The sequence below is a fragment of the Amphiura filiformis genome, chromosome 20, assembly GCF_039555335.1.
Source record: "Amphiura filiformis chromosome 20, Afil_fr2py, whole genome shotgun sequence".
NCBI classification, from domain to species: domain Eukaryota; kingdom Metazoa; phylum Echinodermata; class Ophiuroidea; order Amphilepidida; family Amphiuridae; genus Amphiura; species Amphiura filiformis.
This window is the reverse complement of record NC_092647.1, coordinates 37544823-37571876: the sequence shown is the minus strand read 5'-3', so window position 1 is coordinate 37571876 and position 27054 is coordinate 37544823. Positions and strand designations below refer to the sequence as shown.

The 27054-nt window shown below is 38.6% G+C and overlaps 1 protein-coding gene and 1 non-coding gene across 2 annotated transcripts; both read right to left on the bottom strand.

Annotated features, from left to right (window-relative positions):
* Positions 1-656: 656 nt before the first annotated feature.
* LOC140142801 (nascent polypeptide-associated complex subunit alpha-like) lies at positions 657-27054 on the bottom strand. Its single transcript, XM_072164805.1, has 7 exons — positions 26924-27054; positions 21948-22029; positions 12547-12635; positions 11031-11243; positions 10263-10397; positions 8969-9091; positions 657-2970 (listed from the first exon to the last, which is right to left on the bottom strand). Exons 2-7 carry the CDS (start codon positions 22006-22008, stop codon positions 2956-2958), a joined length of 636 nt encoding a protein of 211 aa, XP_072020906.1. The 5' UTR covers positions 22009-22029; positions 26924-27054; the 3' UTR covers positions 657-2955.
* Positions 10580-10660, bottom strand: LOC140143209 (small nucleolar RNA SNORD103/SNORD85). Its single transcript, XR_011857698.1, has one exon. It is a non-coding gene; the product is annotated as a small nucleolar RNA SNORD103/SNORD85 (small nucleolar RNA).

Sequence of the window (27054 nt, the reverse complement as noted above, 5' to 3'; positions counted from 1 at the left end):
TCCTGGCTGCTGCTGAGCTGTTCTTTGGTTGATGCACACATATACAAGCAAGCAGTATGTCCTTTGTGAATGCTCCATTGTGCATTCACGAAGGACATATTACTGGCATACAAAACACCTCATTCACAAAGACATACTCCTGCCATGTACATTTCAAACAAAGAACATCAGTTCAGCAGCCAGGGGTCTCGAAACTACCAACTTGCGACTTTACGCTCATTTTGTGGGAGCAGGTCACATATGTGACACGATCTGGTCCATGGGGGCCAAAGGCGGTAAATTTGAAATTGAGATTGAGATAAAGGCAAAATATAGATAGGGGGTCAAAATACAATAAAATACATAAGGAAATGGGCATCACAAAACTTCATCACTTTAGAACCAAGTGTGCTAGACATTTGGTGTGTTTAGTATATGATAGCTTAATATTTGTACACAATAATAATTATAGCAACTCAATTTTCAAAAATGCCTCCTTTGGCCCCCATGGACCAGATCATGTCACATATTATGCAGTTTTTACAACACTTTGAATCACATTCTTTGGTGATCTGCCTCCATGTAAGGTTGAAAACACCATACACGGTACCACTTATTTCCTTCCACCTGTGAACTCAACAGCTTGGTTGAAATGAATACAAAGGACACATAACAAATTCAGTTTACATAATATTTATTTCAAATACATGAAATCCAGCTTTACAACCTTAGAACATAAGCCTGTAATATATTAGGTGTATGATATCTGTGTACTAATCACAATCCTTTCAACACAATAGTCCACTTGGCTTCAAGACTGTAGTGTCCGCATGTGCTACACAAGTGATCAAAGGTGGTACATCTGTAGTGCATAATGCAGTGCAAAGTGACTGCACCCTACAGTTATACCGTCTTTGTGCATGTATCACACATGGACGCTACCGTCTCAAGGAAGCTGGTCTATTCAGCATCGGGGTGGCTACGCAATTCTCTTGGTTACCCGATCACGCTATATTTGGTATGCCTTGAGTGCCATATACTTTGTGTGATGATTGGTTCAATCATGGTTCATTACTCAAGCATGTGTGATCCTGTTGACAAGAGTAACATTACGTAACTTCGATACTGAATAGTGTACAAGAATAGTTTAAAATCAGAGCATGTCAATATCACAGAATGTTGCCGAATGATACTACAACAGGGGCAACATTTCCATTCATTTATAGTGCAAAGCAGTTTTTGCCTTGGTCGCTACTTGCCCCTGGCCAATTGCGTGCAGCACTTTACATGTTCGACATGTTTATAGTAAACTGTTATTTGGTACTATGCGAAAATCCAACCATGTGACATGATTCTTGCTATAGCCTGATGCAATTTAAACTACATTTGAGGAGAGAAAAGGTCCATCCCCAGTTCTGATATCTGCTATCAATCTAAGCACGGATCACATGGTTTTATTTAAGACAAACTCATTGACCATAACAAATAAAAATGGTCGTCTCAACACTCGATATTCAAAATTCCCGCGATTGCACTTGACAATTTCGTTGCACTGGAATTTGAGACACGGCTGTTTTTATGCTCAATATGAGTTTGTTTAAAATAAAACCATGTGATTCATGCTCGATAATAATTTTCCTGACATACAAGGCATAATTGTTGTGATTGTCGGGGATTTCCTTTAATACTCAAACATTGAGGTTACAGCACATAATAGGAAGGAAGGATTAACACAAGAGAATGTGTAACATGTTAGAAGTTGTACCTTAGCTTGCCTCATACTCATAGTACTGAAATATTGAAATTAAACTTCATATAAAATAGAAATTCAGCAGGCTGAACTATAAACATTACATACTTAAGCACTCCTTTAAGTCTAGAACCTCTCACAAGTTATATTAAAATTGCAGTCCATTTGGCGTCAAGGCAGTAGCATTATGCATGTGATACATGTGTGATCAAAGGTGCTGCATTTGTAGAACAAGATGCAGTGCAAAGTGACAGATATCTTGACCTTGTGTGTAGTCACATGCAGACGCTGTTTTGAAACCGAAATGGACTATATAGATATGGTGTACTGAAAATTACCGTTGTGTTCATTTCAATTGTGCACAGCACAAAGCTTTTCAATTCTCTACTGCTTCACATGTTGAATAAAGAAAAGATTTGGGCATTGATTACGGTGACAGTTGAAATCACAAATTGGGACTACCTGGTATTACACTTCTTGCATAAAATGGGCCATCTATGATTGTTCATCACTGCAACAGGAAAGCAAGCAAGGTCACTCAACAACTAATGCATGCAATTTAATTAATTATAAAACATAGTAACCTACTCTAACACAACACTGATACATGCTCATAGAAAAAATGCAAATTTGATAAATATTACAAAATACTGGACAAAATTGATGATGTTGGGTGTAGTCAGAGGGTTACATACATAATGAATGGAAGTCACATAATTCCCAGAAGTTAAATGCTTCAAATCCATCTTACATTCATAATGATAAAACTTGGAACCGAAGTACCGAACCGCCACTTTGATTGAACAAGAGCACAATACAAAGGCATGTTCAAGCAGGGTCAGAATTTCGGCGAGAATCAATTTTCCCAAAGATTCTCGTAAACAGATTTGCGTGAATCGTAGTGGATTCTTGTCGATTGATTTGCAAGAATCAAATGATTTCTGCAAGTTTATTCTGCAAGAATTAAGATTAATTCTCACACTGCAAAACAAAATTCTGACCCTGTCAAGTTTACATACATGAGCACTCTACAATCAAGCAGTAAACAGTAAGATGATTTCAACTGGATGAATCAAGTTCATTCTCAATGTTTCCCAACAGGTCAGCCATCCAAATAACGGTGTACATTGCTCCAATTGCAGGTGCTTCTATTTCAATGAAGGCAGGTGATAAAGCTGAAGTTCATGGATTAGAAATAGAGCGTACTATATACAAGAGGCTTAATACTACATCGTAAGTTCCTGCAAATATAAGAAGAAAAAACAGAAAAGAAATAGGTGTTAATACAACAGGTAAACAAGCAACTCATAAACTCAAGTCAACATGCTGCTAATCTAACAAACAAGACCCTGGGGTGAAATTTATTGACAGGGTTCAGGGAAACACATTCTGTGGGCGAAAAAAACCTTGGAATGAATCAATGTTGGATTCACAGCTAATTGCATCAGTCGATTTGCAATGCATTGACTCAGATTGTTTGTTTGAGTACTTAACAAGTTCTCACTCACATAAAATCAGTGAGGGCAAGTGATCATCATAGTCAATATAAATACTGGGGATTCCCACCACACATAATGCAGCAGCATGAATTGCAACAATTGGACTATACCAACATGCCCAACTTGGCTTTGTTTTGTCCTGTGGTTCAAAGCATCAGTGGAGATGTTTTTGTCATGTACACTTTTGAGATAATGGTGATTTCTCCGACATCAAGTTAGCAGAATATAACATTCCCTGTGACAATCTGGTCAATATTCTCTAATACGACTATTCTGTAACTTGATCACTAGTTTTGTTCCATCTGTAGAAATGCAGGTCCTTGCAAGTGTTTAGGCATACCACACTTACACATATTACTCAATATTTTGTCTGTTAAATATTTTAGTTGTCCCCAAAGCGTGTGATATTTATTGGGTGTTTTCATTGACGTTTTTGCTCAATAAAATCCATAGCTATGAATTTGGAAACCTGCGCTCTGAATTTGCCATTCAAACCATGTGGTTCTCGATCACTGGCATCATTGATTAACTTAGTCAAAATGGGTAATGAAAAATATTCAGAACTGAAGATGATCAACAGGCGGACATCACAGTATACAGTGCGCAAGGGGTGATCGGAAAAAGGTGGATAGTAGATCTTGATAAATAACATTCAAACATAAGATTTGAAGTTGCTATACTATTTTGGTCAAATTTTAATTTGGTTTTCCTTTGCCAAATATTATAAAATATTATTTAACTGTCAGGAAAGTTTTCTGGTCATTTTAAGTCATTTTAAGCAAAACTAATGAGGTAAAATGATGTTCTATGGGGATTAAGGCTTAAAAGCTAATATAATTAAGGCTTTAATTCAAAATTGCTTGGTTGTCCAAAAAACACAATGAATTTGGCTGACTCCAATCAGTTTTAAGTTGGGAAATGTGTAAACATTACAAATAGATGCCAAAAAATATAGAAGAAAACCTTGGAATGAATTAATGTTGGATTCAACAGCAAATTGCATTAGTCCAGTTGTTATGTATTGACTCAGATTGTTTGTTTGAGTACTTAACAAGTTCTCACTCACATAAAATCAGTGAGGGCAAGTGATCATCATAGTCAATATAAATACTGGTGGTTCCAACCACATAATGCAACTGCATGTATAGCAACTAGTGGACTGTCTCAACATGCCCAATTATTAATCATCAGAAAATTATGTTTTATTTTGTCCTGTGGTTCAAAGCATTAATGGTGATGTTTTATTTACACTTTTGAGATAATGGTGATGCTAGAAATTTCTGCGACATCACCGACGCAGAATGTAGCATTCTCTGTGACAATCTGGTCAATATTCTTTAACAGGGCAGGAATATTTTATCTGTAACTTGATCGCTAGTTCTGCGCAATCTGTAAAAATGCAGGTCTGTATAAGTGTAGTTTTGGCATATAGCACACATCCACACGTCCCAAAAATGTGTGATATTTATTGGGCATTTTCGTTGATGTTTTTGCTCAAGAAAATCCATAGCTATGAATTCGGAACCTGCGCTCTGAATTTGCCATTCTGTGATTATGATCCTGTCCACATAAAGGACATTCCTCGTCGATTGTCATCAATACCGGAAGTGTCCGGTACTCAAGGTCATTTGCATCACAACCCAGCTGAAGACTGAAGGTTTCTGTCGCAACGTCGGTTCGTCCGTCAAAATAGGCATGTCTGGTTGACCAGATTTAAATTAAATCTTAATTTCAACATACCCAGATGAATGAGAGTCTACACAGTTTGATTGACTCAGATTGTTTGTTTGAGTACTTAAGAAGTTCTCACTCACATTAAATCAGTGAGGGCAAGTGATCATCATAGTCAATACAAATACTGGTGGTTCCCACCACATATAATGCAACTGCATGAATTGCAACAAGTGGACTGTTCCAACATGCCCAATTAGTAATCATCAGAAAATTGGGTTTTTTTTTGTACTGTAGTTCAATGCATTTAGTGGAGATATTTTTGTCATCAAGATTTACCCTTTTGAGATATTTGGTGATGCTAGGATTTCTCCAACATCACCTACGCAGAATGAAACATTTCCTGTGACAATCTGGTCCATATTCTTTAAAACAATTATTCTGTAACTTGATCACTAGTTGTGTTCCATTTGTAGAAATGCAGGTCCTTGTAAGTGTGGTTTTGGCATATCACACATACCCACTATTAGTATTACTCAATATTGTTTTCCTAATGCACATGTGTGTGAATGGCTGAATGCAGCTATATTCCTGAACTTATTCCTGACCATAATTGCATTATTCTCAAGCACGGACAGCTTTACAGGAATTAGTGTTCATACAATAGATAAGTGACTTGTGAAGTCAGCACCAGTCTAACGAGATCCAAGGGGGTTAAAAGTATTGATAGATTGGGGGAACACATTCTGTGCAAGAAAAATTAACTTGGAATACATGTTCAACAAGGAGGATGATTTGAGCACTTCCCAACTTCCACTTTGTGGAACTTTGTAGCCAGCTCAGCATTGTGAGCAACATTTTGCCAAAATATTTTACAAAAATGTTTGCCAAAAAATATTTTACAATAACAGTTTGCCACCATTTTTTGAATGATTGTGTGTTCATACAAAACGTTTTAAAATTGTTTTCATGATTCCTTTAACTTGACATTTAAATTATTAAAACGTTTTGATCAAGATCTAAACAAGTCTATGTATAGATAACTTTATTAAAAATAATGTTGTGTTTGCTGGGTACACCATGGCAGTTTTAAAATCAAAATCACATCTTTTCAATAGAACTCAATGAGCTGCACTGGCAGTTGAAACTTTGGTGATAACACTTTGCAACAGATTATGGGAAGTACTTGCATCATCCTCTGGATAACACAAGGCGGTTCTCGAACCACGAGTCTCGCCTGCTTTTGTGACCGCCTGCTTTTGCGATAACTGTTGGTAGAGAGGTAAATGAATTTGGCGGTTATCGGCTGGGCACGATTATCTGGCCGATGGTAACTGTACCCACCAAGTTTCATGCCCATGCAACAGTTTTTACTAATATGACCTCAGATGACCCCTGGTGGCCCTGAAATGACCTTCTAAAATTTTGGCTCTAAATGTTGACTGTACCACTCGTGCTAAGTTTCATGCCCATACGACAGCTTTTACTAATTTGACCTCAGATGACCCCTGGTGGCCTCGAAATGACCTTCCAAAAATTTGGCTTTAAATGTTGACTGTATCCATCAAGTTTCATGCCCATCCGACAGTTTTTACTAATTTGACCTCAGATGACCCTGTTAACCTCAAAATGACCTTCCAAAAATTTGGCTTTAAATGTTGACTGTACCCACCAAGTTTCATGTCCATCCAACAGTTTTTACTAATTTGACCTCAGATGACCCCGAAATGACCTTCCAAAAATTTGGCTTGAAATGTTGACTGTACCCACCAAGTTTCATGTCCATACGACAGTTTTTACTAATTTGACCTCAGATGACCCCTGGTGACCCCAAAATGACCTTCCAAAAATTTGGCTTTAAATGATGACTGTACCCACCAAGTTTCATGCCCATACGACAGTTTTTACTAATTTGACCTCAGATGACCCCTGCTGACCCCAAAATGAACTTCCAAAAATTTGCCTTGAAATGTTGACTGTACCCATCAAGTTTCATGCCCATACGAGTTTTTAATAACTTGACCTCAGATGACCCCTGAGTGACCTCGGATGACCCGTAATGACCTTCCAAAATTTGGCAAAACCAAAGAACTATTTCATCAAAGTAATAAATCAAAACAGAAAGATGCTTCCTTTACGAGTTATCACTCATTGAAAGTGCTACTTTGCTATACTTTACATGGAAAGCGACTATCTTAAAGTCGTCATATTTCCTTAATTACATGACCGATCAAGCTGTTATTGGGATATGTGATGCACAGTTGAAAATTAATTATTAAAAGATTTGGTGACCTCAGTTGACCTTTGACCTTGTATGTGACCTTTGACCTCACGAAATTGGATAAAGTATGTTGCGCTGAAAAATCAAATTTGGCAATACCAAAGAACTATTTCATCAAATAAATCAAAACAGAAAGATGCTTCCTTTAAGAGTTATCACTCATTGAAAGTGCTACTTTGCTATACTTTACAAAGAAAGCGACTATCTTAAAGTCGTCATATTTCCTTAATTACATGACCGATCAAGCTGTTATTGGGATATGTGATGCACAGTTGAAAATTAATTATTAAAAGATTTGGTGACCTCAGTTGACATTTGACCTTGTATGTGACCTTTGACCTCATGAAAATCTAATCAGGTCCGAGAACCTCTGGCCACGCAACTCCCCACCAAGTTACGTCACTGTACCCCATACGGATCTCCAGATAATCTGTTTACAAGGTATTTTGCTTATTACGCATATATTATGCAAATTAGGTACTTAATTACCATATTTTACGCTCAAAATCTAATCAGGTCGAGAACCTCTGGCCCCGCTACTCCTCACCAAGTTAGGTCACTGTACCCCATACGGATCTCCAGATAAGCTGTTCACAAGGGTTTTTTGCTTGATACGCATCAAATATGCATAAATTATGCAAATTAGGTACTTAATTAGCATATTTTGCGCTGAAAATCTAATCAGGTCGAGAACATCTGGCCATGCTACTCCCCACCAAGTTACGTCACTGTACCCCATACGGATCTCCAGATAATCTGTTCACAAGGTATTTTGCTTATTACGCATAAATTATGCAAATTAGGTACTTAATTACCATATTTTGCGCTCAAAATCTAATCAGGTCGACACCCTTTGGTCATGCTACCCCCTATAAAGTTTCATCATCATAGCACTTACGGTTCTCAAGATAACGCGTTCACAAGCTTTTTCCGAACGCACACACGCACACACCCCCACACACACGGACACACACACACCATAGTGATTACTAAGTCTCTCCCTGAACATTCAGGCGAGACAAAAAAGGAGAGGGCATTCTTTGATTTGGGTAATCATTTGTCAGCTGAAAAAGCATACAAAATATTACCCAAATCATATGGCATATTGACTCAGATTGTTTGTTTGAGTACTTAAGAAGTTCTCACTCACATAAAATCAGTGAGGGCAAGTGATCATCATAGTCATACTGCCAGAGAATGATCATACATTCCTTGGTTTCCATGCAAAGAAGATATCTTATCCTTTCACACTAATGCATTCAATCAAAATCACACACAATAATCAAAAATATGCAACCAACTTTCAGGGACAGTACTTTGAAATGGAGTACAGGTGTAAAAAGTCCTCCCTAAGCTTAGCTGTTTGGAGTTGGACTAATGGCCAACAAAAATGAACTGATTAACTGAAGGAGTTACAAATCGATCTCATATGTATGTGGGGCTTATAGGGAGCAGTGCCTCGAGCGGTGGCCCTGCTGGCAACATTAGTTTTCCATAATTTTCTGCCCCTTATCTTTAATAACTCTTCTTGCCGTCCCTCTTACCCCGCCTTTTTTCTCAAAATACATTCCCCCAAAGTTCACAAAATACCCCCTGTGGGAAAATATGGCAAAAGGAACACAAGAGGGTTACTTTCCATAGAATCTGTTCAAAGCAGTTCTTGTAACCAAGAATGTATCTGAAGCCCAGCTGTAGGGTAGAGGAGCAACTGCTCTTACTCATTAAAAGACTGTCCCCTAAGTTTGTGCATGAAAATGAAGCCCAGTCCAGTCTGAACTTATTACTTACCATAATTGCATTAACAATATCATTGTTGTTATTCTTAAGCGCCTTGATGGCTTTACTTCGGGAAACATTTGCTTGCTGCATTACGAGTTCAATATCTTTGCCTTCTACGTTGCCCTCTTCAACCTGAAAAAATAAAAGTGGGAAGAAACATCAAGTAGTTAAAACTTCATAAAAACTCTCACTATGAATTTTATTTTGCATTGCAAGTAGATGCAAACCTATTTGCAACTATTCATGTGAAATATAATAACTTACAAAGAACCATCTTTTTATTTTTCGTTCAATATTGCTGTTGGCAGTAATGCCCAGAAAATAATGCAATGAACACCCAAGGTCTTTCTTGAGTGCCACTATTCTCAGTGGCGTATCGTAGCCGCTCCTACCACAGGGGCTACAGAATTTTTTTTTCCAGCCAGGATGGCGCTCAAGAATCTAAAAAGTAAGGAAGGGGGGAGGTAGGATCAAAAATCTTTTTTTTTAATATTACATAATTAGGTGTTACACCTCCAATTATCTCCACTGCCTCGAGGGGTGTGCCTGCTGGCCACATTAGTTTTCCATAATTTTCCGCCCCTTCTACCCAGCTTTTTTCCTTTAATAATTCTTCTTGCCGCCCCTTCATCTTCCGCCAACCCTTGCTTTTACCCCAGTGGGCTCACGCTCCCAAAGCTCAAACAAATATGTGCATGATTCTTGTTTGCAATATTACCACTTATCCAAGTTCAAATCTGTGCCAGAATGATATTAAGGTGGTTTGAAATTGTTGCCAACTAAATTTGCATTGACTCAGACAAATGTACTGGAGGAGAGTTATCACTCACTTAGTATCAGTGAGGGCAAGTAGTCATCACTGTCAATACATTCACTACTAGATTCTTGTTGCTGCCGCCCAAAAGGTACACGGACCACACTGTACACACACACAGAGTACACACACTGGTGCTGCACTGGTACTCTAGTCACAAAGTAGCTGGACAGCAGTGTACCTATGGGGCCGGCAGCAATACGAATCTAGTCGTGTAGAAATAAATAATCAGAAATAAATAATCAAGAGATGCTCTGTTTTGCCAAATTAATAAAAAAAATCCTCTCAAAGCTCCTCTGATGTTCAAAATGCTGCATACAGGTTTAATAAAAGCCCTATGTTATATACAAAGTCAGAGCTGCATACGACAGCGCACTGTTTATTTTCTTCAGTTGATTTTGAGTGCGAGCTGAAACTCACAAATCAGTAGCATCCTTCAGGCACACAACAGGTGTACATTGACCTTGTATTTAAACCAAGCAAGCATACCTCTTCCTCTTCGCTCTCCTCTTCGATGGCTTGTGCAACTGTGGTGGCGCCCTCTCCGGGTACAGTGGGTGCCATTTCTGGTGACTTGAATTTCTCGGCTGCTGCCATTTGTGCTTGCTGACTTAAATCTTCAATCTGAGGGTAAATTGGAGACGGTTGATAATTTATTAGTACAGTACCGTAACTCAAGTTTACAAAGTTCCACATTGACGGATCTTTCTAAATTTAATTACTAACATTCCTGACATAAGCTTTCAACTTGCAAGTGATTTTCATCTGGCATCATCTACTTTAGTGTCCCAATGAACTTGGTATTGATTGACTCAGCAGGTTTGCGTATATGGAGGAAAGTTCTCATCACTGTTTATCAGTGAGGGCAAGTGGTCATCATTGTCAATACATGTATACACTGAATGTTCAGCAATCTTGGAGTATTTTATAATTACAAGTTTTGCGTCTACATTCATACCAAGAGATTAGGCAGGGTTCAAAATACATGAGGGCTATGAGTAATTAGCTACCCTTGATTTTCACAAAATGGCCCATTGGGAAAATATTTGGCAAAATGTACACACTAAGGTTACGCTTGGTAGAATCTGTAATCAAAAAATATTTTACTACCAGGTCAGGAAAATGTTTATTTTGCGGCAAGAGAGATACATTTCCCTCCAACTTAGCTGGATTTCCCACAATTTCTATATCCAGAAAAGCAAAATTTCTCTCCAAATGACCAATTTCCACATTCTTACAGGCCTGGTTAATACATACCTTGGCTTCACCAAATACAATATATGTGTCTGATGCAGGACTCTTGTACACATCGGGTTTCTGTATGACAAAAAGAATGTTCTTGGATTTCCTAATAGTGACTCGGTGCACCCCAGATTGCACTTTGAGGCCCAGTTTTGACATGGCCTTTCGGGCTTTCTTCTCACTCCTGCTCTGCTTGGCTTTGCTTACTGGCTCTTCGCCTGTGCCCATCTGGTAAAAAAAATATTAACAGCAACTCATTTTAACAAAACTGAAATAATATAACTTTAGTACCCTTACTAGCATTGATTCTACTTGATTGACCTTTGAACCAAGCACAAAAAATATGCCAAAACTGTGAGATAATTTGTGCAGGGTACAATTTTAGTGAAGACATTTTGGACATCAAAACCTAACACATTTGCAGCACTAGCATTTGCAAGTTGAGGCAGTTGATACCGTGATTACACTTTTGTGACAGATTATGGTATGTAGTAAATTAATCTCTAGATTCAACAGCAAATGGCATCACTACATACATGTATAAAGTGCATTGACTCAGATTATTTGTTTGAGTACTTAACAAGTTCTCACTCACATAAAATCAGTGAGGGCAAGTGATCATCATAGTCAATTCAAGTACCAGTAGCCGGAGAAAATGATCCTACATTCCTTACAATTAATATCTTTTTATCCTTTCACACATCTAAATGAATCACACAAGCTGAACCAATTAATACACACCCAAGTTTTAAGGACATGATATTGAAAAAATAATTAAACATGAGGTAGGGAGATGACCTCCTTACTTTTCCTATGGGAGGTTTAGAAGAGCTTTGGACCAATGACAAACAACATATAAAGACCAAGCATTTTAAAACTGTAGAGACTCAAAATAATAATCGCAATGGGACTTGTGTCAGTGTGGTGATGAAATTGAATTCTTATTCAATGGGTGCGTCTTGTAAAGAATTCACGTAATTTGATTGGTTTTCGGTGTATAATATCTCACAATAGTTGATAGTGATATTAGTCAGGCGCGCTGCCGCCACGCATAACGGCGGCACGCTTGTTGCTCCTCAATGATCGCGCGATAATGCGTTCACGCAATACACATGCAAGAACTAAAATGCGATTCGGCGGCTTAGATGTTCGTGATGGTTTCGTTCATTTAAAACAACGGGATGTCCTCACAAGAGTTTTTTTTTTTTCTGAAAAAGGCAGTTTTCTCAAAAATTACATTAAAACTGAATAAGAATGAGAATAAAAGATAGGATTTTGTCTTTTGCCTATCAATATCGTGTCATAATGGATAGGGTGGCCAATATTTTTATCGTAGTGGATACCGGCTGCGCCGGCATCCACTACTCAAAATATTGGCCAGCCCATCCATTATGACACGATATATTGATAGGCAAAAGACAAAAATCCTATCATTTATTCTCTAATTATCTTGTGGAGCATTTATGCAATAGCAGCTCTATTAGGATTATGTGTTGCTCATGAGTAAAATTGAGCCAAGTTGATGACATACCTGTTGATGTAATTGTGATGTGGCTTGATCTGGTTGGTCTTCCAAGTCCGGTACTCCATCACTGTCAGAATCTGTCCCTGATGACTCCACTTGTACGGAAAAAGAAGACAACTGATTAGCTCAACAGGAACTTGATTATCGTATTTTTTTTTGCAATATTACACAAGTTTACTTCCACTGCAAAAACCTTCAATGCTTTCCGATGCAACCATCAAACTTCATCAATACAATGTATATTTTTATATTTTGTCTCAATCATTGCTCAGTGTGCAACTGAATATTTGATTACAAGATTACATCCAGAAAACTGGTAAACTTCTTTCTGCGCTGCCAGTCAGTGTTAAAATGAGCATGCAAAATGTGTTGGATTACAAGACGATGATATCATAAGTTAACTGTCTTTGTGACGAGTGAAGTGACTATGGAATAATAGTCTATACTTGCAAGTGTCTGCAATTCTGTTGCATACGGAACGGTTCCTGGATCCCATGACTACCTGTTTACATCCAGATTTATATTTTTATAAATTCCTGACTGCCATGATTGATGTGTCATTTTCCTTCAGAAACCATTCACATAAATTTGAGTTTTCACATTGGGATCAAGAAATGACTTTCGGAGTTTCACTGGTAATGGAAAACTACTCGTATTGGACACTTCTACTCGTTTTCAAAACCTCCAAACAATGAGGAATTAACCATTGTTCCTCCTTTGTTATGTTACCCAATCCACTTTAATACGAGTAGCAAAAACGAGCATCGCCACTTGAAATACGAGCATCGCCACTTGAGAAACGAGCAGCAAAAACGAGTAGCAAATCAGCAAAAAGCACCCAATGCACAGCTTGGGTGTATTGGTTATTTTGGGAGCTCCAAACCATAGGTATGTCCAAACCCACTTGAACCGAGATAAGTACATACTTCAGCTTCGCCGAGTGATAAAAGGTTCGATCGATCGTAGCAAATTGTTGGATGTCAAATCAGTAATATAAATAACCTAATTTTATCAACATTACTTTTAGCATGACCATCTTCTTGTCTCTAGAGTTTGCCGTTTAATATTTCTGTCACTGATTGCAACACAACAGCAACACGTGTTGATCACCAAGTTAAAATATAAATCACTCAAAATTTACATTATACTTGGAATAGGCCTCACGAGCTCATACGTATTTTTTATTCATACTTTTTTTTTTAACTACGAAGGAGAAAATGTGTCCATTAAAATTAGATTGCTTAATTAATAATATTTGTTTGGCTGGCGATAAATTGTGTTCCCGGGATTGTGTTGTCCCGCTCTGCCATGGATCCGGAGTAGGCCTACTAATTAATAACCAATGGATCAAGAATATCTATAAATGAGAACTAAGATCATGCCAAAGTCTTTTATATCCGTTGTTTTGAAAGTTTATAAATCGGCACGGACGTGACGCAACGTGAAAAAAAACCAACCTGCGTATGTAGTTTTATATGCCTACCGTATTTTTGGCTTGTAACTTCTTTCATCTCGGGTTTCATCTCAATTTATATTCCTTGTAAGTTCATGAGTTGTATTGTTTGACGAACGTGTTCTGTTCCTTTCCAATTTTTTAGAACCAAAGCACTGCACATACCGGTAATTAATAAATCACGTACATAAGTCCGGATCCAAGTGCAAGCCCACTACCGTATTTTTGGCTTGTAACTTCTTTCATTCTGTCGGTCCATGTCACGTCACTTCCTTGTAAGTTCATGAGTTGTATTGTTTGACGAACGTGTTCTGTTCCTTTCCAATTTTTTAGAACCAAAGCACTGCACATACCGGTAATTAATAAATCACGTACATAAGTCCGGATCCAAGTGCAAGCCCATAAGTTATGAAGGCCGGGACAGTCTGGGATGATAACCCACACCGCACCGAGACCCACCGGCCACCCAGCCCGGCCGTTCCCGGCCGGTGAAATAACCAAATTTTGGCAACATGCCGAGCATTAATTTGTGAATTCAAAGTTGAAAGTCGATAAACCACCAACAAAATTGAACTGAGTCCTGAATTGAAAGAGTCGATCCTGCAGTATCGGGCAGTACTCGTAGTCGTACTCGTCGTCCACGAATCTGAAGAAAGCCCGGCCAAGCGCCAACGTGATCTTCATCTCCGGTCTTCATCTTGTTTTTACTGATATGATATTAAATGCAAATGCACCGGACCCGTGAATGTCTCTCGGGAATGTCCATCAAGCAATTTAAAATTAGGCCAGCGCCGCCGGATCAGTTGACTCGATTTCAGCCCAGCTGAACATGCTGAATTTATCATTTTCATTGCGATACATTTGATTTGTTTATATTGAAAGCTGAATTCCCTCATCCATGTGTATTAACTGACTTTGATGAGCCGAACCTCATTGATGTTATTTCTGGGAAGCGGTCGTGACCGCCCTAGTTATTTAAATGAGGGTATCCATGCCCAGGGAACACATGGTATATGGTACCTATTTTTAGAACCACATTTCGTCGGAGAGTACATGATTATAAAATGTAAACAAACGTGTATTAAATGGGCCCGGAATAGGGGCTGTAATTTGGGGAAATTATATTTTCAATTTCATCAGAATCTGTATAATTATGTGCTTGTAATTTTACGAACTTGTTTAACTGATTTTCAATTTAAAAAAAAATCAAACCATTACAATAGGTCAGTATTTAATTTACACCAATACTGAGACCATATAAGGGGTGGTGCAATAATTATGTGTACCGGGGAGGGGTGAATTATAGGGGGGTGGCAAAGATTTTGTGGGCAGGCCAGAAGGGGGGGAAAGCATTTTTTGGCAGGTCAAAAGGGGAGGTCAAGCGATTTTTGGCAGGTCGAAAGGGGGGCAAGCAATTTTTGGCACAGATATTTTGGGTACCGCTTCTACATTACGCCCTAAAAAGCATTGAAAACGTTAGGAACACATTCAAATATGCAAAATTTCCTGCTCGCTGCTTTCGCATATATGATAAGACAATTTAAGGTTTTAATTCGGGTTCCCAAAATCTTGCATGTGTAAGGGGGGGGCAAAGATTTTTGGCACGTCAAAAGGGGGGGCAAAGGTTTTTTGGCACGTCGAAAGGGGGGGGGCAAAGATTTTTTGGCATCAAAGGGGGGGGGCAAGCGTTTTTGGCAGACCATGTTGAGAATTCACCCCAGGGTACACATAATTATTGCACTGGTACCCCTAATAATGAATAAAAATAAAAATCATGCGCTAAAAGGATCTGTAGGAAACCTGGAAGAAACATCAAATAGAACACCACAATAAAATCTCCGACTCCCAAGTCATTATTTATTGTTGTTTCTATTTATAGGTTTTTAGGTGGCGACAGATGATTGCGACAACATGGGAAAATCCTAGCTAGTACCATAGCTGCAGAGTGCATGTACATGTACATACCCATTGATGATTTGTTTTTAGTTTTTGAGGAGTGTTTTTTTTATACCAGACGAAATGGCGCCTACACAGGTGTGCGTGTGTGCGGTCACAATTTTTGGTCCATGCTCTGATCCAAACATTATAAGGGACGCACCATTTGATACTGGGGGTAGGAAGTGGGGGGGGTAGGAAGTGGGGGGTAGGAAGTTGGGGTCGGGGAAAGTTTTTTTTTTTAATTTCATGCATTTATACACAGGTGGGGGAAGTTTTTTTGGTTTTTTTTAGTGTTGGTGGGGAAAGTTTTATTTTTTGCTCATGTAGTGAAGTTTTTTTTTGAAAACTTCCTACCCCCACCCTGAGAATCTAATGGTGCGTCCCTAAATAGACCACAGACCTTGTATTAAAATGCGCAGTGGCGGCACGGGAATTTTAGTGGGAGGGTGTGCTTTTCGAGGTGAGCATGGTGAGGTGCAGGGCCCATGTGCATGTTTACCGGCTTGGGGGGGGGGGGGGCAGAGTTAATGCAGGGCGGTGGTGGGTCCGACTGGGTCGGTAAATGTGGAATATTTTCTGCAATGATTTTTGGTTCAAGGGGGTGTTAACCCCGAGAGCGTTAAAAAAACCAAAACACGGTGGGTGGGTGTAGTTCTGTCCTGGCAAGAAGGTTATGTTCGTAAATCATCTGGCCCCGGGCCCCCGCCCAGGGGTCATCTGAGGTCAAATTACTAAAAACTGTCATATGGGCATGAAACTTCGTAGGTACAGTCAACATTTAGAGCTAAAATTTTGGAAGATCATTTTGGGGTCATCCGAGGTCACTCAAGGGTCATCTGAGGTCAAAATACTAAAACCTGTCATATGTGCATGAAACTTGGTGGGTACAGACAACATTTAGAGCCAAAATTTTGCAAGGTCATTTTGGGGTCATTTGAGGTCACCCATGGGTCATCTGAGGTCAAATTAGTAAAAACTGTTGTTTGGGCATGAAACTTGGTGGGTACATTTAGAGCCAAATTTTTGGAAGGTCATTTTGGGGTCACCAGGGGTTATCTGAGGTCAAATTAGTAAAAACTATCAGATGGGCATGACACTTGGTGGCTTCAGTTACCATCAGCCAAGTAATCGCGTCCAGCCGAGAACCGCCAAATATGGGTAACCGCCTAGTAATATTATATTTCAATGTTTTGGTTTTTTTTTTTCTTTCATTTTATGCCAAGGGGGAGTAGATTTTGTTTGGGCTCAGCAGGTCCCCCCACGTTCATCCCATTCTACACACGTACAACAAAAAGTACAAGCACATAATTATAAAATTCTTAGATCATGCTTGTAAAGTTGTATTGAGCGCATAATTTGGAAACGAGACTTCAAGTTTTGCGCTCATGCATAATACCAGGTATTTTCATTCAGTCATTACGGGATCAAAAATTCTAATAAAAAAATGGATAGTACAAAATTAGAGCGTTCATCCGACCCACACTTACACACGAACACCCCTCCCCAACACCCCCCCACACACACACACACCCCTACACTCAAGCACCTAAAACATTATTGAGCGCAGAATTGGAAACGAGACTTTAGCGCCATGCATAAACAGGGTGATTTTTATTTGATCATTACGGGATCAGAAACAAATGAGTAGGAATTCATTTAAAATTGAATAGCACGATATTAGAGTGAACACCCGACCCACACACCCCAGCAGACACACACCCAAATACACCCCAGCATTATGACAAAACATAATTGAGCGCAGAATTCGGAAAAGCGAATTTTGCGCTCATGCATAAAGAAACTTGGCGATTTTCATTCGGTCATTACGAGATCAGAAACAAATGAGTAGGAATTCATTTTAAATTGAATGGTATACGAAATTACAGTGTATACCCGACCCCAAACCCCATCATACACACGCCCAAATACACCTAAGCATTAAGACAAAACATTTTTGAGCGCAGAATTCGGAAATGAGACTTTTGCGCTCATGCATGAAACCGGGTGATTGTCATTCGATCATCAGAAACAAAATGAGTAGGGTTTCAATTAAAAGAGAACAGTCCGATATTAGAGTGTAGGCCTACACCCGACCCATACACACCAGCTGACACACACCTAAATACACCCCAGCATATGATAAACATTCATGAGCGCAGAATTCGGGAACAAGACTTTTGCGCTCATGCATGAAACCGGGTGATTTTCATTCAGTCATTACGTACCGTGATGCGTCCGGGATCAACAACAAATGAGTAGGGAGAACCTACAAAGTACATCCGTCGGTCTCTGACCCACACAAACACACCCCCTACACTCACCTAAATACCCCCAAGGTCATATGATTTATAGGTTAATAATTTTAGATGCAACACAAACACAAATTCGGATTTAGGTGCGCAAAACTAACATTTTACATTTCCGAGCTCAATTCTTTGAATTGCTTCGTGAAGGTGTGTGTGTCATGTGGGGGTAATGCAGAGTTTCGGAGGGGGGGGGTAATGCAGAGTTTCGGGGGGGGCAAGGTGAAACCCTACATACCACCAAGACTATATTACATAAAACATAGCATGAGTAGGCCTAAGCAGGTGATAAAACATTATTGAGCGCAGAATTCGGAAACAAAATTTTTGCGCTCATGCATAAAACCAGTTGATTTTTTCATTCGGGCATTACGGGATCAGAAACAAAATGAGTATAGGATTTCATTTAGGTGGAGACAACGATTTTTTGGCAGGCGAAGGTGGGGGAATACCGTGGAAGTAAGAGTTCCATGGGTACTAGTCCTGGGTATAGATACTTGTCTAGTCTCAGTCCACATCATATGCATCATCACTCCGGGAACACGTACATGTGCCGTTTGAATCACGAGGCCATCAAACTTCGGTTTCATTTTCCGCCAGACTGTACCCACCAAGTTTCATGCCCATCCAACAGTTTATACTAAAATTGACCTCGGATATGACCCCTGGTGACCGGGAAATGACCTTCCAAAAATTTGGCTCTAAAATGTTGACTGTAGGACTACCCACCAAGTTTCAAGCCCATGCATATGACAGTATTTACTAATTTGACCTCAGCTGACCCCTGGATGACCTTGGACGACCTTCCAAAAATTTGGCTCTAAATGTTGACTGTACCCACCAAGTTTCATACCCATACGAGTTTTTGCTCATTTGACCTTAGATGACCCCTAGATAACTTAGGGTGACCTTGACCCACTAACCAATATAAACTTGTTCTGTATGGGTCAAGATGCACCCACCCACCAAGTTTGAGGAACGTGCGACCCCTAGTCTCCGAGAAAATAGGTGCACCGACAGACTCACAGACCGTGAGAGTCAGACAGCCTGACTACCAGTATTAATCATATAGATTATTGATCACGTGACCCACGTTTCTCAGGGTGGGGTAGGAAGTTTTTAAAAAAAAACTTCACCCACAACATGAGCAAAAAAAAAAACTTTCCCCACCAAAACACTAAAAAAAAAATTAAAAAAACTTTCCCCACCTAACTGTATAAATGCATGGAATTAAAAAAAAAATTCTTTCCCTGACCCCAACTTCCAACCCCCCCCCCCGAGTATCAAATGGTGCGTCCCATCTTGAAAGATTCGTAGATATGATAATTAGCAAAACATTTATTATCACAAACAGCCTGGGACAAATTATCAATTGTTTACAACTTCAAAACTTCGCGTATCTCTTCCGATGATTTATGATGACAAGCAAGCACACACGTGTTATGGTATCATCCCGTCTTGACTGTGAGTTACCATGGTGACGGTGGATGGACCTGGTACAATGGAATGCGGCGCAGCACATATACCCTAGACGGCGACCCTGTGTATTCTACAAAACCCTGGATTTGCATCTGGAGCCGTGGGAATGTTTTGAATTGTGCTTGCGACAACAAGTGCGTTTCAAATGAGGACGGACGACTGGTGAAATGTTTTGAATGATTTGGTTGATACGGGATCTTCTCCAAGGAATCTTTGATCTTCTCTTCCATCAACCCTTTTTCTTGTGCCTTTCTTGATCACTCTCTCTCACACACACATACCTGGAATAAATAAATAAGGAAGTATCAAAATAGGAATGAACAGCTCTTCAGGAAAAGGAAAATCGTGAATACATCCCAGGATTTTATCGCCTCAAAGAAGAAGACGGAAAGGCATTCGATGTCAGGCCATTTCTATTTAATGGAACATCTATGGACATTATTTCTGGAATATATAATTGCAGCTTTTATATTTTCGATGATAGATTTAATATAGGCCTAAAGGTAAGATATTTAAGCCAAAAAAAGGCCGGGTCCTCAAGCTCCCACAGACGCACGGGCCGCGCCCGGGGGCCACGGCACTTGTCGACTCGGCGAGAAACATCAATGGTGCCTGGTAATGGTGATGATGATTTTGTGGTGAAGAACGTAGAACGTGAAGAAAAAGCTTCATAAGTAGCCCGAAACTCATGACCTTCTCTTTCCTATCCTCACATGAAGACTGATGAGTGTTTCGGGCTATCGACGTAGTTTTTACATGTAGATAATCTGAGCGATGGACGGAGCTCGGGAAGTCATTTGGTTTGGTTTCATGCTTCTTTGTTTTTCTCTTCAACTCTGGTAGCAGAATAATCTGGGTATGACCAAGCACAGCAGAGAAATCCTACTTTCTACGGTGACATTTTGTAACGAACCGAAGTGAATAAATTTAAGCCCAATGATCTAGGGCCTAGGCCTACTTTATATTTTCATCATGTTCTTCCATCGATACATGTTATTTATTTTTCGGTGGTTCTTCATATCTATTTCTTTTTTTACAATTAGATATTGAGTAGGCCCTAATGATATGATGATACACACCCAGGATACGATCTTTCTCAACTTTCCTGGATACACACATTTGTTAGCTACTCTATTACAATACATCTTTATGAAAAATACATTAGGAACTAAATGAATACAAATGTAATTTTAAACATGTAACTAGTACGCCCTATAATACATAACATTTTAATAATGCCCGGTATGAAATTTCATACGACGGTTTAGACCATGTTTCAGAATTTTTGTGAATAATCAGCACGTTGTTTTATACTTCGGAACACGGTCAAGAAAGGAGTTTTAAACGACTGTATTTGATTGGATTGGTGAAGTACCTCTCCCAAATGTTTTTGTACTTATCAAGTGCTCGACAAAGAAGAGCAAATTGGATAATAGGCTTTATATGCCGCGCAACAACCCGCCCATAAATGATAAATCGCTGGGCAGTCGTGGCTGAGTAGAATAACTTTCGACGGTAGGGCCTATGTCTTACGTATTTTTATCAATTGATAAATCTTCTTGTACTTGCGGTGATTTGTAAGTTTATGTTTGCTTTTTCTATAAAAACAAAATGACCAAAAAACAAACGTTTAGTACTTTGTATAAACCGTGGACAAAGGCTCAAGACTAGAAGAAGACAAGGAAACTTGCCGTTAATAACATGAATGAATATGCGCGACAGGTTTATGTTCTTCAATCATGCATGTGTGATCCATCGGTAAACTTTTTTTGATAAAAATGCTGATCCTGCATGACCTGACATCGCTAATTTACATCATTAGATGATCCTGACATCACGATTTATAATAATATTAAAATATGATAAACGCGAATTGTAGCCTACTGTTTGATTTTTATCTCGAAGGTTTGATGCTATAAATAAATAAACAAAGTACCGGCTGTCGCGTGCCGGTATCGATCGCGAGGGTGTTGAATACTGCATTCATTTTGGATGGTCTCGACTGTCGACTGCATTGGGTGGAAATCATATCGATTAGGGTGTTCTGTACTACTCGTATTTGCTACTCGTTTCTTTGCCATCACAATGGTTTATGGCCCATTGTTAGCTAGAGATTGAATACGAGTAGATTTGTCCAAAACGAGTACTTATGGTTTCACAGTGTTTCAAGGCGACACAAAATTGGTGTCTGCACCAAAAACAATTGTAAGAACTATTCTTTGATTGTGACCTACCTTCTTCCTTAGGAACAGGTTCAGCAGTTGGCTGCACAGCTTCTGTGGTTTCTGAGGGCATTTTGATTGTTCACTATGTGATCTGAAAAAAGCAAAACAATTTCATTGATATCAATATCCATTTATGGTATTTTTTTTTAAGGCCATGCAAATTTGTTCCTTCAAAATTGTATTTCAGAACATGTTTTTCAAAAAAGGTTAGGGTTGGGACTCTGCTGCTGCTCCTTCAGTGGATGGAGTACACATTTGGCAGCGGCTGGAGGAGACAAATTTAAAAAGCATTCTGCACTCATGCAAGTGCAAAAAACATAGACAAATTAAGCATAATTTCACCAGGATCTGAAGTTAGCTCAACGTGATAAATACAGTGTGGGCCAAAAACAACTTTACCCAATTTCAGAGGGTGGTTGCTCGAATTGTAGAAGAGCTATTCATGACATTGTTACATATTCTAAATGTATATATTTCTAAAAGTATGTGAGGAAGAAATGAAAGTAAAAGAAGCTAAATTAAGAAAATGGTGCTAGTTTTACGTCCGAGGGTCAAACATCACTTTGTCCACACGTAATTCAATGGTATGTGTCCGATTGCTAAGATTACGGCATACATATGCGTTAGGCATACATGTAATTGGTAAACATGTTTGGCTTGTCTTTGAAAAGTGATGATTGTTTTACATGTATGAAAGAAATACAATAGATTTTAACCCCATTTACTTGTCATGTACTCGAACTTCATTCCTGTCATTGACCAACAATTAGCATAAAAATTACACTTGTAATTACAAAGGATTTATCTGGCGCAATTTTTGAATTTTAAATAGGACTTCGTGCATTTCGTGACTGCGTGGCTTATTTCTAAATAGGTTTGCAAGGTGTCAAGATAAGGCAATTCACAACACCAGTGTTCGATTTACCTGGATTCGCATCGCAAAATGCGAGTCATTTTTTACAAACTGCTACTCAACTACACAGACCAGTAGCAAAAAATGCGATCCCAAAAAATTGGGGAAAAATGCCTACTTGCGATCGTGAACCACGCTGATATACCATCATTTGCAAGTTGCCATTTGTCGAAGTCAAAAATGTTTCCATAAATTCTATTTCCAAGAAAATAATCCACAAAAATATGACTCAAAAGTCCCTAAATCGTGATGTTTACGCCATTAAACTAAATACAGTATCCTCCCTTGTATGCAAATTTATTTCCATGACGTGTTGTGTTACAAACTTCCATGTATTACCAGATAACTAAAAACGTGCATATTAATTTTATGACGTCATAGAAGTAGCACTGTTTATATATGGTGTATAGTTCAGTGGTGAGATGGAAATATCGTGTGTCCTTGGTGACAATCTTCCAAAATTATACAAGATTTTTAGGATTTCATAGATTCCTCACATTATTTTAATGCTTCAGCTAATAAATTAGTGAGTTTCCTCTACTCAAAAATGTAGGACTTCTCTTGATTACTGAAGGAAAATTTGCGCTTAGAAAGGGCACACGATAATCAGCTTAGGAAGTTTAGGTGCGAATTTTGAACCACATTCGGTCTGCAACACTGCAGTTGCATAACATTTTTTAAGCATTGAGTACTGGGATTGAGTAATCTGTGAGAAGATAAGAAAATACAAAAAATCGATAAAATATGGTGAAAACAAACTGCTACTCAAAATTTTGGAATTGCTACTCAAATCTGAAAGTGAGTAGCAATTTTTGCTACACAAAAAAATAGATGAAAATCGAACACTGCACAACACAAGAGATGACTTTTTATGGCAGAGGTATACTTAATTAAGAACAGAAAGCTTTTTGGTAGTATCTGTAACGTCAATTTCAGATTCGTTTCCCGAACGTAAGACTCCACCGAAACCTACCATAACTTTACATATGAACAACTTTCACAACCTCGGAAGTGTGATGAATAGATGCAAAGCACGAAACTGGTCGTTCAGCTGCAAATATTGCAGCGGTTCAAAGAGACCTTGCAGCTGACCCCAGAGTCAGTTGTCGACGCAACAATTTGCAGAACATTACCACGAAGGCAATAAGTTTAAGGGGGTACTACACCCCTGTCCAATTTTGTGCCTATTTTTGCATTTTTCTCCAAAATCATAGCGCATTGGTGACAAGTAAGATATGTATATTATAGGGGCAAGGACTACAACTACTGCACTGGAAATTTTATTTCAGCAGAGACAACAGTTGTGGAGTTACAGTCAAAAATGAGGAAAACCATAATTTGATCAATAAATCAATAACTACTTACCTTGAGTTGCTGAATTTTCAGTGTAGTAGTTATAGTCCTTGCCCCTATAATATACATACCTTACTTGTCACTAATGCGCTATAATTTTTGAGAAACATGCAAAAATAGGCACAAAATTGGCCAGGGGTGTAGTACCCCCTTAATAACTTCAGACTTTCTTGTAGATAACATTTCGTAATGACAAAAAAATCAGGTCTGAGGTTACAATTGCTTTGCGCATATTTGAAAGGGATTGTGTTTCTCTTTGCAGCGTCAAAGCTGCGTATCATGACGAAATATCATAGCGTAACATTTAAATTGTTCACGTTTGATTTATTTGATTGTGTTATATAAAATTGCTCAACAAATTTATGCAGTATACTTAGTGGTTCTCATTCTTTATCGAACTCACCATTGCAAGTGATGCGACGCGACAGCTAGTAGGCCTTCAGCGTGGACAAAGTTAATTTTGACTCTTTGATTTAAAACTAGCGTCACGCTTTTTAATTTAATACATTTTTGGATAGTTTTTTTCACCAAATACTCTTAAGATGATGTTCTTTACGAATATGTGAAAACAATTTCCAGCAGACTTCTCAATTTTGAGATATGAACCTTTTAAATTGGGTAAAGTTGTTTTTGGCTCACACTGTGTACTTTTGCAACATTCCGATCACTTTTTATATCAGCACATTAATTAATGCTTCAAAACATGCAAGTTAAATGTTAGATTTATAAACATGAATGAAATTACAATACAAATCACCATGAATGCGCACCAATCAGTCAGGCACGAGCGCTCAAATGGGCGATTGCATCATTGACTATTGAGCGAGCAGTTACTCGAGAACTCTAGCTTCGAAATTTGCACATGATAGTTACGCATTCAATGCTAGAGTACCGGGTACTTTACTATGGTTTTTCGGTCGGACAGCGGTGTAATTTTTTACACCGGAGGTTTTTTATTCTGTTAATGTTGAAATCTGGATGAAAGTTATTTCGATGAGTCAACTTCAACTGTATCTTTGAATTTGAGCAAGATTTGTGTATTTTGGACAGTCTAAAATTTTTCTTAAGTGCAATTTTAGCAACATTTTTGATGCAATCACCTGTCGTGATCGGCTGCGTTTATTTCTGAGTCATGCTTCAGCGAATCCGACTAGATTTTGAATGCAATGGTCTCTATAACTAAAATAATAGTTTCTCGATCATGAGAGCTCAATAGGCACGCAATGACAAAATTTTGTGTCGGCGTACAACACAAACTTTGCCTGGGTAGCGTTGCATTTCCTGTGCATGCACAATCGATCGCGCTATCGTATCATTCCACTAAACTTACGACATTTATACGCAGTGCATTCATACTCTCATGATCAAGAAATTATTATTTTAGCTATAGCCTAGTGTGAAGCTATCGGTGAGCAAATACTTGGCTGGAATTCTCGAGCAAGCGAGCAGCTGGCAAGTTGCCGAATTTGGCGACATTGATAAAAAAAATACCATAGGCATAGTACATAATTTTTGTTCATGATCAAATATTAAAGGCCTAATAAAAATTGTTTGATTGGCGTAACCCGACCTACCCTAAAATTATAGGCCTGACCCTCGACTTTTTTTTTCCTTTCTTGCAATAAAAATAAATATATTAAATTTTAAAAAAGAAATAAAAATTTAAGTTGAAAAAAGAAAGAAAAAAAGATCCAACTCGTCCAAGGCATTTATCAAATTCAATTTACAGCTTTAAACATTGCATTGGTAACTTTTTATCACAAAGAATGTCCTTATCTTGAACATGTTGAATGTAATAATATTAATAATACCAAAAAAAGAAATCTCCCTCAAATAGCCACCCATTTTTTTCCCATGACAAATCATGTTACGCTCATCAAACAATTACTGTTCACGCTGTAATTTGTTTCTCAATAACGTGAATTTGTTTAAAGTTAAGTGTAAAAATTAAGAATCTGTGTAAAAAAAAAAGTAGTGGGACTACTTTTCACGTTCAGGCTAGCCCTAGAACTCTGGCCATAGTATCCGTTTTTACTTCCACTAGGGCCAGAGGCACTTACATTGAAAAATTTGTTGGAGATGCTTGAACGATCCAGTACAAAAAATCACTGCTTGATCGAACCAATACAAATGTGTGTCAGGTCACTAATTAACATGATAAAACCCACTTGAGAACACACAATCGCCAGTCATTTCTAAAGATGCATTTATACTCAATCGCTTTTGCAGAAATCTGAATCGCACGCATGATCAGTGTACTAAATCGCCGTCGATTTGCCTGCTGAGCATGCGCATGAATCGCTGTTTTTCAAAAGCGACACGTAGGCCTATATTGACACCCTCTGTCGGTCAAGGATTCAGTCTGATGATGAGCAACCCATGGGTATAAACACAGCTTTACACAATGACTAATTTACATAGGCACAAAAGACCGTGTTCATGTACCGTTACTCAGCCAAACATGGCAGAGTAGGTCCCGGATGACGGTACATGTTCCTATCTCCTCAACGTTATACCTTTCCAACAAGGAAAGAGATACGAAAAGCGAACGTCTAGTTCAGGCTGATGCAGCCAGTGATGAGTGACATGCACGCATTGTATTGTAATATGTGTTCTATGTTTCGTCTCTTTTATCCTACTTTTTGATGGTGAAGCAAGTCAAAACTATATCATATGATTAAATAAGTACATATTTTATTGTTTGATTTATTAAATTTACCGATAAAACTGCTGATGAATACGATAAATAGAGATAATTCCGTCGCTGTTTCCCGCAATACACGTTTCTCGCAATGACCAATTGGCAAAGTTATGTGACCTTTGACCTAAAATATTCATATTTAATTTTCT